At 42.3% G+C, this 13,554-nt stretch overlaps 1 protein-coding gene across 1 annotated transcript in view; it reads left to right on the plus strand.

Annotated features, from left to right (window-relative positions):
* ITGA9 (integrin subunit alpha 9) overlaps nucleotides 1-13,554 on the plus strand; it is a 371,697-nt gene that overhangs the window by 171,084 nt on the left and 187,059 nt on the right. The window contains exon 16 of the mRNA XM_004033838.5: nucleotides 5,793-5,942. Within this exon, the coding sequence (XP_004033886.5) occupies nucleotides 5,793-5,942 (150 nt within the window). The remainder of the gene's footprint in view (nucleotides 1-5,792; nucleotides 5,943-13,554) is intronic.

The following is a 13,554-nucleotide window of genomic DNA, read 5'->3' on the forward strand; positions in this document are numbered from 1 at the left end:
AGCTTTTTAGCCACTGCTTCACTTTCAGTTTCATAGCCTCTCATCCCACACTGCTTACAAATCTGGAAACACCTCAAGGGAAAAGTGCCCATAAATGTTGGGGTTACCTCCACATTCTTTCCTTCTCTTTGGGACCCTAGACTCTGAAGTCCTGGCTGTCTTGATAGTTAGTTCCCTGATAACTTTATATATTTTTAATTTTTTTAAACGAACCTGGCATTTCAAACATAAGTTCCATGATAATTTTAAACAGGGGTGTGTGTGTGTATGTGTGTGTGTGTGTGTCTGTGTGTGTGTGTGTGTGTGTGTCCAGCTTTTCGAGTTGTCCGTGGGAGGACGGTTTCAGTAAGTTACTCTATCATTACTGGAAATGCAAAATCCTGTTTTCTTTTAAAAGAGTCTTCAAGCTGATGAAAATTTTAAAGTAGCTTATAACATTTTAACTGTGATCTTATTTATTATAAGTATAGAGATAAAGGAAAAGGCATCCCACTTTTGAAGATTTCTCATTTCTAGGAGTGTCTACAAGGTTATCATAGGTGAAAGTAGGGTTGGATGCAGAGAAATAGTAAGAAAGGATGGAGGATGGAGGGGATAAAAAGATCACATGTTTGGTGAATCCTCTTTTTAAAACACTTAGAAGATTTTCCCTAAACTAATTATCTGGCTTAATGCTAACTGCTTATTTGCTGACCTTCTGCTTTATTTACAAATTTAAAGTGGGGCAAACCCTTCCTGTTTTCTTTTAATTTACCCTGGCAGCTGCTGGTTAGCTAAAGAAGAAAAAAACCCTCCTTTTTTTTTTTTTTTTTAATGGAGACAAGCAGCAATTAGGTAGGCTTCTAGGTCAGGTGGCCAGTTAGGGGTGCCAGGGTTCCCAGGTCCAGCTTTCTTCGGGTCATAGAGTGAGGGTGGGAATCAAGTCACTCAGATATTTCTCCCGAATTGAAATGCGTGTCTTCCTTTGGCTGGGCAGATGGAGTCCCCTCTTCTCCATCTCTGCTGCTGGGTCCTGGTGCAAGCCCTTACTCTCTTTCCACTAAACCCATGTGGCAGCCTCCTCCTTAGCCTGTTTATCCCCAGTCCTGCACCCATCAGTCCACTGCCACACGGCAGCTACAGGGACCTTTCTAGAACACAGCCTCCTGCTGCCTCCATGTTGGCCTCCCTGCCCCTGTCAGAGGGATTTTTATTTATTTTATTTATTTATTTTTGAGACAGAGTCTTGCTCTGTCACCCAGGCTGGAGTGCAGTAGTGTGATCTCGGCTCACTGCAACCTCCCCCTCCTGGGTTCAAGCAATTCTCCTGCCTCAGCCTCCTGAGTAGCTGGGATTATAGGCGTGCTCCACCACGCCCGGCTAATTTTTGTATTTTTAGTAGAGATGGGGTTTCACCATGTTGGCCAGGCTGGTCTCAAACTTCTGACCTCAGGTGATCCGCCTTCCTCAGCCTCTTAAGGTGCTGGGATTACAGACGTGAGCCACCATGCCCAGCCAAGAGGGACTTTTCTATAACAGCCTCTAGTATCATGCTACCCACTTCCCAGCTCTCCCTAGCTTTTAAGATTACATAACCTGCAAAGTCCCCTGAGATCTGGTTCTGCATGAATCTTCTCTACCCTATTGCTGTCCACCAACTTGACTTCCCACCTTTGGGAGTCAGATGCAGTCCGCTGGACAGCCCATGCCCTCTCCATGCGGCTATACCACCCCTGCCTTGCCCCTGCTCTCTGCCTGATGTCCTACTGTCTTTTGACTGTGCCCAGGGGCATTTCCTCTGGGAAGCCTGCCAGCCCTCAGTCTGAACCTTTGGGTCCCCAAAGCCTCCCCTGTCCTGGTATGTGTTGCACTGCGTTGTCATCTCTTGTCTGTTTCCCCTGAGACTCATTATTCCCTGAAGGTCTTTCATCTCTGTTTCCCTGTGGCCCAGCACATTGCCTGGCATAAAGTAAGCACCCAATAAATTTCAGATGGAGCATATGTTAAGTTCCCTATAAAACCTCAGCTGCTGCAAATTCTGCCACCAGCCTGGGTGTTCTCCTCTGTGGGGACTCCTTTAGTTTTCAGAGACAGGAGACTCCCATAGATTTTTAGCAGGAAAAGGTAGATTCTTGCCTTTTAGTCTGTCAGAATGACACTTTATTAGATGCTTTAGAACTGCAGAAACTTCAATTTTAGAATTTTCAGTTTGTAGCGTTATTTTTTTTTTAAGCAGTGAAATGTCAGCGACTATGGTCTGTGCCAGAGCCGTAAGCCTCTTTCTCCATCCTAAGGAGTTTCTCTGCTTAATTGCAGTGCTGAGCTCAGGGAAGCTGCATATCCAGAAATGAAAAGGAAACCGCTAAATTGTGCTGCTACTTTTCCTTTGCAGCTCAGATAAAACAGGCCCAGTGTGGGAAGAAGGGGCTGTCCTTCTGGGGGTGTTGGCCTGTTTCTAATTGCTGTACCCTCCTCTGCCTCCACCCATGCCTCAGTGTGGTTTGGGTCCCTTCTGCCCAGAGCTACTGGGACATGTAATAAGAAGCTGCTTTTCAGACTTCTTAATTAAAATAGGTTCCGGCAGCCATTGCCAGGAAGCAGGATTCGCACCCCTACATGTCCAAACGCATTACTCATCCAAAATAAGATATGCCACAACTCAGGTTTCCCTCCTCAGCCACCATGGCTTGAATGGCTGCATTTAGAAACAGCCCTTACTTCAAGCCCCTATTTCTTAATTATTTGTCACTTATTCACATTCATCCTTGTGTGTGAAACATTTTTCCCCTCACCCTATATGCTGTTATGTAAACAAGTAATTTTTTAGGATGATGTCAGAACCTGATGTAGTTGGGGTGGTTTTAAAATAGTATTTTATGGACAGCAAGAAAAGTAGTTTTGCTTCTGGTTTCACTTGCTAGCTTTGGGATGGAGGGACATTTATTTGAGCTGCACCTCTGTGATCTTGTCTATAAAACGGGGGCAGTGGCTGGTGCTGTGGCTCACACTTTTAATCCCAGCACTTTGGGAGGATGAGGCAGAAGAATCACTTGAGGCCAGGAGTTCAAGACCACCTTGGGCAACATAGTGAGACCCCATCACTACAAAATAAAAAATAAATAAAAGAAATAAAATAATGAAAGTTAGCCAGGCATGGTAGTATCCAACTGTAGTCCCAGCTACTCAGGAGGCTGAGGCAGGAAGATTGCTTGAGCTTAAGAGTTCAAGGCTGCAGTGAGCTATGATTGTCCCACTTCTGGGAAACAGAGCAAGACTCTGTCTCAAAAAAAAAAAGTGGAGGTGGGGGTCAATAATCTGCCAGCTCAGATATTGTAAGGATTAAGAAAGACAGTGTCTGTGAAGAGCTTGGCCCAGTCTCTGGAACACATTTGGTAGCCAGGAAATAGTAAATGACTTCTGTTTCCCTACCCCCATCTTCACCTCCTCCCCTAGAATAACAACATCATAACTGACTTATTTCATCATTAAGGATTAAAATGCAAAACCTTAAGATAGTCAGCCCTAGGGAAACACTGAAGAATTTATTTTTAAACACATAAAGATTGCATTCATTCATCCTTCTCCACACCGCTGGCAGTCTTCAAATTCTGGTTAGCAGAGTCAGCGGGCAGGGAGGATCTGGATCCTGGGGTTGTGTGCTTTGCTCTCAGAGGGACATGAGTATCAAAGGTCTGCCCCGATATCTGGAGTTCAAGAGGCGTTTTCTGGAAACAATTTGTCCAAAGGCTCCCCTATCACTCTCTTGGAGAAGTCCTGTGTTTTATTTATGCTGAATGATTGAATCTATTCCCAGCTGAATGCTTTCCTGAACACCAGTAAAAATCATCTGCCAGTCACTCGGGCTCCCACCCCGGGAGTCATCTGTCCCCTTTGCCTGGTCTCCCATGCCTCACAGCTCAGCAGCCACAGGCATGGCCATATCTGCCTCTCTTGCCCTTGCCACTCCACTTCATCATGGCCATCTCCTCTCTGGGGCTGCTGTGGGAGATTTCCAATCTGCCCTCCAGTGTCTCTGCATGCATTCTATTCACCTCCTCTTCCCCCGCAGCCCCGAGGAACTCTGAAGAAACACAAGCTTCTGTGGCCCCGTACACTTAGGACTACCACCACTTACTTCTTGGAGGCAATGGCAGTAAAAACGGAAACAACAAACAAAACAGAATAAAATCCTCTTTAACTTTGTTTAACTTGGTGTCCCATGCAGTCTATTTAATTTCAGACTCTTATTTACCCCAGTCCTAGGGAACTGAGTTTCATAGGACCAATCTGGGTGAATGCTGCTACAGTTTGTGGATGGGCTGCTCCCCATTTGCTTGTTCAGGTAGCTTTGAGCCCAAACATTGGTCAGCAAGGGCATCCATATAGTGACATGCTGTATGTCATCAAAAAGAAGGTGTTCCTGACATAGACAATTTCCAGAATATATGCTAAGTGACTAAAGCAAAGTGCAGCATGAGATGCCACCATGTGCTGCAGATGCTTGGACTGGATGGATACCTAAGTACCCCCAAACTGGCAGGCACATCTGCCTCTGGGGAAGGGGGCTGGGTGTCGGGGAGGGGTGGGAGCAAATTCCTCCCTGTGTGCCTCCTGGGGCCTTTAGAACCTCTGCTTCTTTGAACACAGTGCTACTCTGCTCCAAACGCCCCCAAACTTCACACAGAGAGTAGTATGAAGTCCTCATCTCTGCACTTGTGGCCCTGAGGTTGGCCTCAGCCTGCCCGCCCAACTTCTCTTCTCATTCTTCTCTGCTGCCACTCTCCTGTCTCCCCAGGGACTCTGCTGTTTGCACCACTTTCCTTTGACACGTCTCAGACTTGCCCTGCTCCACTTGGAAGTCCTTGGAGCAGCCCACACGCACCCCCGCCGAGCTCACTGTCTCAGAATGTGGGACCACCTACCAGCTTTACTCCTGCGTCTAACTCTAACTTGTGAGATTGTGGGGGCCAGAGTCCCCAGGAGGCAGTGATGCTGTGTGTAGAAAAGCCAAGAGCTCCAGGGCTGAACAGATGTGACTGAAAATCTTTGACTGAAAATCTTTACCAGCCATGTGCCCTGGGGAACTGAGCCTTGCATTTCCCCTTTCCTTTTCTGTATAACGGAGGATAACAAGCCTTCAGTCACAGGGCGTGGGTGTGTTTCTCATCTCCCTGCAGCACCTAGCACAGTACCTGGCATCTCATATGTTCAGGGCATGTTTGCTCTCCTCCCTTCCTTTCCCATCGTGACTGTCAATCTACTGTTCCCTTGGGGCTTGAGACTCTTGGATTCCAAAGGAAAGAACACAGGGCCAGGAGTCAGAATTTCATCCTTGCCTCCACTGATGTCTAATTCTGGGATGACGCTGGGCCACTCAGTCTTTGGATTCCCTGCCCTAACACAAAATCCATATTTATCTCAATGCAAAAGAGATGTGGTCATCAAAACACTGAATGCAAAGGGTTAGCAGAGTGAGCACAGATGTTCTCCCATTTGCCAACTGGTTTCTAAGAATATTTGGAGGCTGAGTAAAGTAATGTCTTCCATATGCTGAAGAGAAGATGATTTAGCACCATGCAAGGTAGAGAAGGAGAGCCCCCACCCATCAACAGAATGACCTTGGACAAGACACTAGCTGCCCTAGGCCTCAATTACCTCATTTAAAATATGAAAGTCATAAAACCCTACCTCACAAGGGTGACTGTGAGGATCATATGAGGCAATTCATGTAGAAGGTCTTTGTAAACTGTGAAATGCTCTACGACTGTCAGCCAGGATTAGTAGTTAATGCGCGTATTTGTTTATTGTTTCAGCGGAGGGTGCAGGACGTCATCAGCCCGATCGTGTTTGAAGCAGCCTACAGCCTCAGTGAGCATGTGACTGGAGAGGAGGAGAGGGAACTGCCGCCTCTGACACCAGTTCTCCGCTGGAAAAAGGGACAAAAGATTGCCCAAAAGAATCAGGTCAGAACCTTAAAGCTCATACTCAGCACCCAAGGTGGCAGCTGCACACAGCAGAAATAATGGCCCAAAAGTTGAGAGAGCCGTGGGCCTGGCTGCTCAGGAGACCACAGCCAGGACACACCTCCTCTCTGGGTCTCCCTTTTCTGATCTGCAAAATGATAAAATAAACAATCTTAGGGGTTACTTGTGACTACTGTGGGACTTAAACACTTTCAGACAATTCTCAAGCTGTTAGAAGTTACAATCCCCTCGAGTTCGTGAACTGGCTGGCCACTTGGTACCTGAACTTGCCTCTGTTCCTAGACTGTTTTCAGAGCTTAGATTGGTGGATAGTAGGTGCTTAATGAATGTTTTATTGGTGGGAGAATGAGTGAGGTGAAGAAGCAAGAACGGTAGCTTGCTGAATTGGCAGTTGAGTTACAGAATGCTCAACCCAAGAGTCCCTGGAAACCAGAGCACTGGGGCAAGTACAGGCGGTCCACACTCATCAGATTCTGGGATGTGCTGCTGTGTAGAGAAGCTTTAGTGTGATGTTGGGTGTATCACTCGTATGAGGTAGGAGTGAGCCTGTGCCTGATTTTGTGCAGCAGCGCTGGCCAGCCCTGAGGCGTGCAGCACTGAGTGCAGTGCAGGAAATATGCAAGGAATCTGCAATCCCAAGTCTGTTTCAAATCTTTTCTTGAAACCCAAGATCACCACAGATTCAGAACCCTGTGGAAGATCAGGAAAAACTGTGGGCTAACCCAGCCTCCTAGGCAGGGTTGGGGCAAAGCTGTGGAACCACCTTTCACAGTGCTTCAGACCACTCTAAGTGTAGGGGAAAACTAGCAGATTGTGACCCATGCCTTGTAGATTAGAGTTGTAGACTGAACCACAGAGAAGTGTTTGGGATGTGAGATATCCATCCAGGTGTTCACATAAGTGCTGAGATTTTTACCAAGGCATCGCATTATCTCCCAAAGCCTCTTTCCCATCATCCTAAGTGGGGTTCCCTAGAAGCAGAGCCTGAGAAAGGGAATTGGGAACACATGGTCTAATGATGCTGTGCTCTTAGGGAAAACCTGTAAAGGAAAGGCAGGGGGCTCAACGTGGTTGTGGTCTCAGATAAAGTCTGGCTGAGGGACTCTGGAACAAAAATTACACCAAAGAGTTGTCCTCACCTTGAGGCAAGAGGGGCTTCCCTTTTGTGCCCCATATCATTCAGCCATTGACTGGCTGTGGGGGGGAAGGGAAGTGTAACCCTCCTTGAAAGGAGATCCCCTCAGCTGAGGATGGTTCTCTAGAGAAGAATGCAGATGTGAGCCATAAGCAGCCTACACACACATCAGCCAGGAGATGGGCCACAGTTCACAGTGCCCACTACACATCAAAACACACCCTCTGGGGAATGCTGCCAAGAGGTTTTGATTTAAAACACGAACCTTCTTTCACAACACAAGTGCCCCAGGAGAGTGGCCTGTAAGTCCCACTGGCCATTGATACTTGGAACAGGCCCTGGGGGAGTGAGGGAGGACACGTGGTGTCTAAGCAGGTGGGCAGAGTAGATGGGCTGGCCTTACTCTGAGGTGTGGAGAAGGCTAGAGAAGAGTGGAAGATAAGGTGAAGAGGCAGGGCAGGAAGCTGATGGCTTCTGCCTTGACTGGGAAGTACAGACGTAGGTCCCCTCCTGACAGGGAAGTGGGGAGAAGAGGTTGGCCTGGGGACACAGTAAAGCATGGTATTATGATAACTCCTACATAATTGGTCTCTCGTTCTAGAATTATTCTGCTTTCTAAGGTCAAATCTTACTGGACTGATAAACTTACCCATACTTGGGTTACGGAAGTTACCCAGACTCGGGGTCCTGGGAAGAATTTCAGGGTCCCCTGTGCTTATTTGTTTCTGAATTGACCCAGTGAGGTAGTCATCTACTCTGTCCAGCATCTTGCTAGCCTGGACATACTTTCCACAGTGAACCTATCTCTCATTCCTGCAAGTCTGTCAGTGGCACAGATGTGGACTTTCTTTAGTGAAAAGCATCTTGGAACCTTTACTGACATTTTTAGATTTAAGCAGCCCAATCAAAGCCAGAGATGGAGGGACAGATTAGTATCGAAATGATGTTCTTGGTCACTTCTGGTTCAAGATGGCCAACTAAGCACAAATGTTGATGTCTGTGCCTTCTGGTACCCCATTGCAATGATTATAAATGAGTAGATCGGAACAGGGAGGACAACACTGTGAAAGAAAGGGCATCAGCTAATAAAAGAGTCCAGTAATTTTCTGGTATGAGTGAAGTAAATGGAAGAGTGTTAGTGGGTGAACTTGAACTATACATGGAAGAGCTGGCTTCCTGCCTACCCAAGGAACAGAGAAGCTGCAGCCACAGCCAGGCCAACAGTTACTGAGGGGGCCAGAGTAAGAAGTGGGACTGAAAGTGGTGGTGGTATTGAGGCAGGTCAGTGAAATGTGAAGGTTGGTATGAAGAAGGGTTAGAGTTGACTTTTCACCATTGTCCCCAACCCTACATGCTTCAGGCATGCAGAATAGCAAGCAACCAGGCATCGTCTTCTCTAAAGTGTTAAATAAACTGTTTAAGATAGTGTGGGCGGCCTTGTTCTCAGAGAAAAGAAAGCCTTACTTCTGGCATTTGAAGTCACCAATGTAAGAGCTAGCTTTCTCTCCCACAATCCACCCAAACACTTTCACAGATTTTCTACTCAGTCCTTTTACCTTAGTTTGAAATATGAATGGACAACCAAGGAAACCCAAGATTGAGGAATATTTGGTGCATGAAAGGAAAGGCTAAAATAAACCAGGAGAATAACTAACTTAAAAGGAAACAAATGATTTAGGGAATATAAGAGATTATTTTAAAAAATTTTAAAAATGCAACACCTTAATGTCTATGCAGTAGACCCAAGGAGATTTAGGAATATATTCCATTCTTTTCATTTTCTAATGGATGGGATTCTGTTCCTTTTAAAAGGGAGGAATGAAAGGCAAGGGAAGTGTTCTTAAAAATTAAAAATATATTTGCAGCACCAAAAACTCAGTGGAAGTATTAGAAGATAATGGTAAATAATTTCCCAATGGAAGTGCTAAAAGACAAGTAGAAAAGAAAGCTAAAGAATAAATTTACGGGGTCCTATATCTCCAAGTAATAAGAATACTAGAAAGTAAGAATACCAGTAATAAGAAAAGAGAAAGAAGGGGGAGAAAATTATGTGATAATAGAATAGCATGTTTCAGAGTTAAAGAGGGAGACTATTTTTTAAAATTGGTGTAAACAATTTACAATCAAAATAAACCACAATTATCATAGACACATCATTTTGAAATGTCAGTGCTTCAAAGACAAAGGGAAAATTCTAAATGTTTCAAGGGCAAAGAATGCAGGAATGTTGATCATGGAGGGTAAGTCAGCTTACAACAGAATGAGAGTCAGACTGAGTAGTCCATTAGACTTTTTATAAGCAAGATTAGAAACTAAACTATGATGAAATAAAGGCTTCAATGTTCTGAGGGAAAATGATTTTGAAATTAGAATTTTGTTTTCAGCCACACAATCAAAGTATGTGGTAAAAATAAAGTCACTTTTCAGATAAGCAAGAACCCAGAAAGTTTACCTCCCTAGTAACTCTTCCAAGGAAATTATCTTGTACTTCAACAAAACAAAAATGACAACCAGAAGGAGCAAGATGTGGGATACAAGAAACTCTGGAACTAACTCTCAAAAGTCTAATGACAAGAAATCCCAGGATGATAACTGCAGCAAGTCTAAAAAGCAGCCAAGTCAATTGAGAAGAGGAGATCAATTAACTTCCAGAAGAATGAAGCTAAGCAATAGAATGATGAGCAAATGGCAAATATTCAGTATATAGTACAGATTGAATATGTTTCTTTTATGGGTAAGAAAAAAATAAAAGCAATCAAGACCTCTCAGAAAAACAGAAATAAGATAATTACCTGTACAGATTCTCCTTGACTCACGATGGGGTTATGTCCCAATAAACCCATCATGAATTAAAAATATTGTCAGTTGAAAATGTATTTAATACACCTAACCTGCTGAATATCATTGCCTAGCCTATCTTAAATGTGTTCAGAACACTTACATTAGCCTACAGTTGGGCAAAAGTCATCTAACACAAAGCTTATTTTACAATAAAGTGTTGAATATCTCATGTAATGTATTGAACACTATACTGAAAATGAAAAACAAAATGGTTGTATGGGTACTCACCATTAACACACACAGCTGAAAGCACACTGGACCTAAAGAATATTTGAACTAAAATTAACTGCTGGATTATGGGGCTACTAGTGTAACAGGGTCATCCATTTCTCTCTCTTCTGATGAGTCTCAAGAATAGCTGGTGGAAGCCACTGGGGTATTGACACTCGTTGATGGCTTAGCAGGCATGGTGTTCTGTAGAAAGCTATCAGTTGTTTACCCTCCTAATCCTATAACTGACTGGGACCTGCAGCTCACTCCCACTGCCCAGCATCACAGGAAGTATTGTACCACATATTGCTACCCTGGGAAAAGCTTTTGAAATAAAAAATTTGAAATATGGTTTCTACTGAATGCATACTACCTTCACACCATTGTGAAGTCAAAAAATCATAGGTTGAACCATTATAAGTTGGAGACTGTCTCTATATCATGGTTAAAATATAAAACAAATTAAAATGTGATAAAATAACCAATTATAACTATCAGATGTTTTTTGTAAGCCTCATGGTAACAAGGCAAAAACCTATAGTAATACAAAAATAAAAATAAAAAAACAAAGAACCAAACCATACCACTAGAGAAAATCACTTGACCACAAAGGAAGATAGCAAGAAAGGAAGAATGAAACAAAGGATCTACAAAACAACTAGAAAACAACAAAATTGCAGTAGTAAGTCCTTACTTATCAGTAATTATCTTAAATGTAAATGGATTAAACTCTCCAATCAAAAGACATGGAGTGGTTAAATGGATTTAAAAAAAAAACAAAAAACAAAAAACAAGACCTAACTATATGCTGCTTATAAGAAACTCACTTCACCTGTAAGGACACACATAAAATGAAAGCAAAGGGATGAAAAAAATTCTTTGCAAATGGAAACCAACACAGAGCAGGAGTAGACTTTAAGTCAAAAATAGACTTTAAGTCAAAAACTGTAAAAACAGACAAAGAAGATCATTATACAATGATAAAGGGATCAGTTCAGCAAGAGGACATAACAATTGTAAATATATATGCACCCAACACCAGATAAACTAAATATATAAAGCAAATATTAATAGATCTTATGAGAGAGATAGATTGCAGTACATTAATATTAGGGAATTTCAGTACCGCACTTTCTGCAATGGACAGATCATCCAGACAGAAAATCAATAAGGAAACATCAGACTTAAACTACACTCTAGAATAAATACGTCTAACAGACATATACACAACAGTCCATCCAACAGCGACAGAATACACATTCTTCTCAACTGCACATGGAACACTCTCCAGGATGGATCACATAGTAGGCCACAAAATAAATCTTAATAAATTTAGCCTTGAAATATCAAGTATCTTTTCTGACCACAATGGTATAAAACTTGAAATCATTAACAGGAGGAACTTCAGAAAATTCACAAATACATGGAAATTAAATAACATGTTCCTGAATGACCATTGGGCTAATGAAATAATTCAAAGGGAAATTTAAGAATTTCTTAAGACAAAGAAAATGGAAACACAGCATACAAAAACTTAAAATGTGGTAGGATTTTGAGTAAGTAGAAGAGTATAAAGAAGAATGTTGATCCTAGAAATATTCTATCTGAGGTAGAAGTTGAATATTCCTGGACTTTAACTTTGCAGCTGTAGAGGAGGATGTATAATCATGACACTTGTCTTGGCTCAACTGTGAGCAATAATCGTGAACCATAATAAAATTAGCACTATTTATTGGTTTTCAATATTTATAATTAAGCCAAAATCAGAGCTATGGTGATAGCATAAAATGCAAATGTCATTAAACTTGATTATATAAAGGTAAAAGTAGAATAAGATAAGTTTTCTTAATATCTTAATCTTTTAAATTGATGAGTCAAGAGATTGCAAAACTTGATGAAACAGGAAATCACTGTTGGCTTAAAATTGCAGAGGTCATCAGTAGAGCAACACTTCCTAAAGTGTGATTCCTGAACCAGCAGCATCAACCTCTCTTGGGATTTTGTGAGAAATGAAAATTCTTTTTATTTTATTTTATTTTATTTTTTTCTAAAATTTCTTATTTCCTTCTCTTTTTTTCTAAATTTTATTATTATTATACTTTAAGTTTTAGGGTACATGTGCACAACATGCAGGTTTGTTACATATGTATACATGTGCCATGTTGGTGTGCTGCACCCATTAACTAGTCATTTAGCATTAGGTATATCTCCTAATGCTATCCCACCCCCCTCCCCCCACCCCACAACCGCCACCTGTGTGTGATGTTCCCCTTCCTGTGTCCATGTGTTCTCACTGTTCAATTCCCACCTATAAGTGAGAACATGCGGTGTTTGGTTTTTTTGTCCTTGCAATAGTTTGCTGAGAATGATGGTTTCCAGTTTCATCCATGTCCCTACAAAGGACATGAAGTCATTATTTTTTATGGCTGCATAGTATTCCATGGTGTATATGTGCCACATTTGCTTAATCCAGTCTATCGTTGTTGGACATTTAGGTTGGTTCCAAGGCTTTGTTATTGTGAATAGTGCTGCTATAAACATACATGTGCATGTGTCTTTATAGCAGCATGATTTATAATCCTTTGGGTATATACCCAGTAATGGGATGGCTGGGTCAAATGGCATTTCTGGTTCTAGATCCCTGAGGAATCGCCACACTGACTTCCACAATGGTTGAACTAGTTGACAGTCCCACCAACAGTGTAAAAGTGTTCCTATTTCTCCACATCCTCTCCAGCACCTGTTGTTTCCTGACTTTTTAATGATCGCCATTCTAACTGGTGTGAGATGGTATCTCATTGTGGTTTTGGTTTGCATTTCTCTGATGGCCAGTGATGATGAGCATTTTTTCATGTGTTTTTTGGCTGCATAAATGTCTTCTTTTGAGAAGTGTATGTTCATATCCTTCACCCACTTTTTGATGGGGTTGTTTGTTTTTTTCTTGTAAATTTGTTTGAGTTCATTGTAGATTCTGGATATTAGCCCTTTGTCAGATGAGTAGGTTGCAAAAATTTTCTCCCATTTTGTAGGTTGCCTGTTCACTGTGATGGTAGTTTCTTTTGCTGTGCAGAAGCTCTTTAGTTTAATTAGATCCCATTTGTCAATTTTGGCTTTTGTTGCCATTGCTTTTGGTGATTTAGACATGAAGTCCTTGCCCATGCCTATGTCCTGAATGGCATTGCCTAGGTTTTCTTCTAGGGTTTTTATGGTTTTAGGTCTAACATTTAAGTCTTTAATCCATCTTGAATTAATTTTTGTATAAGGTGTAAGGAAGGGATCCAGTTTCAGCTTTCTACATATGGCTAGCCAGTTTTCCCAGCACCATTTATTAAATAGGAAATCCTTTCCCCATTGCTTGTTTTTGTCAAGTTTGTCAAAGATCAGATAGTTGTAGATATGCGGCAT

The sequence above is a fragment of the Gorilla gorilla genome, chromosome 2 (genome assembly GCF_029281585.2).
Source record: "Gorilla gorilla gorilla isolate KB3781 chromosome 2, NHGRI_mGorGor1-v2.1_pri, whole genome shotgun sequence".
Taxonomy (NCBI): Eukaryota; Metazoa; Chordata; class Mammalia; order Primates; family Hominidae; genus Gorilla; species Gorilla gorilla.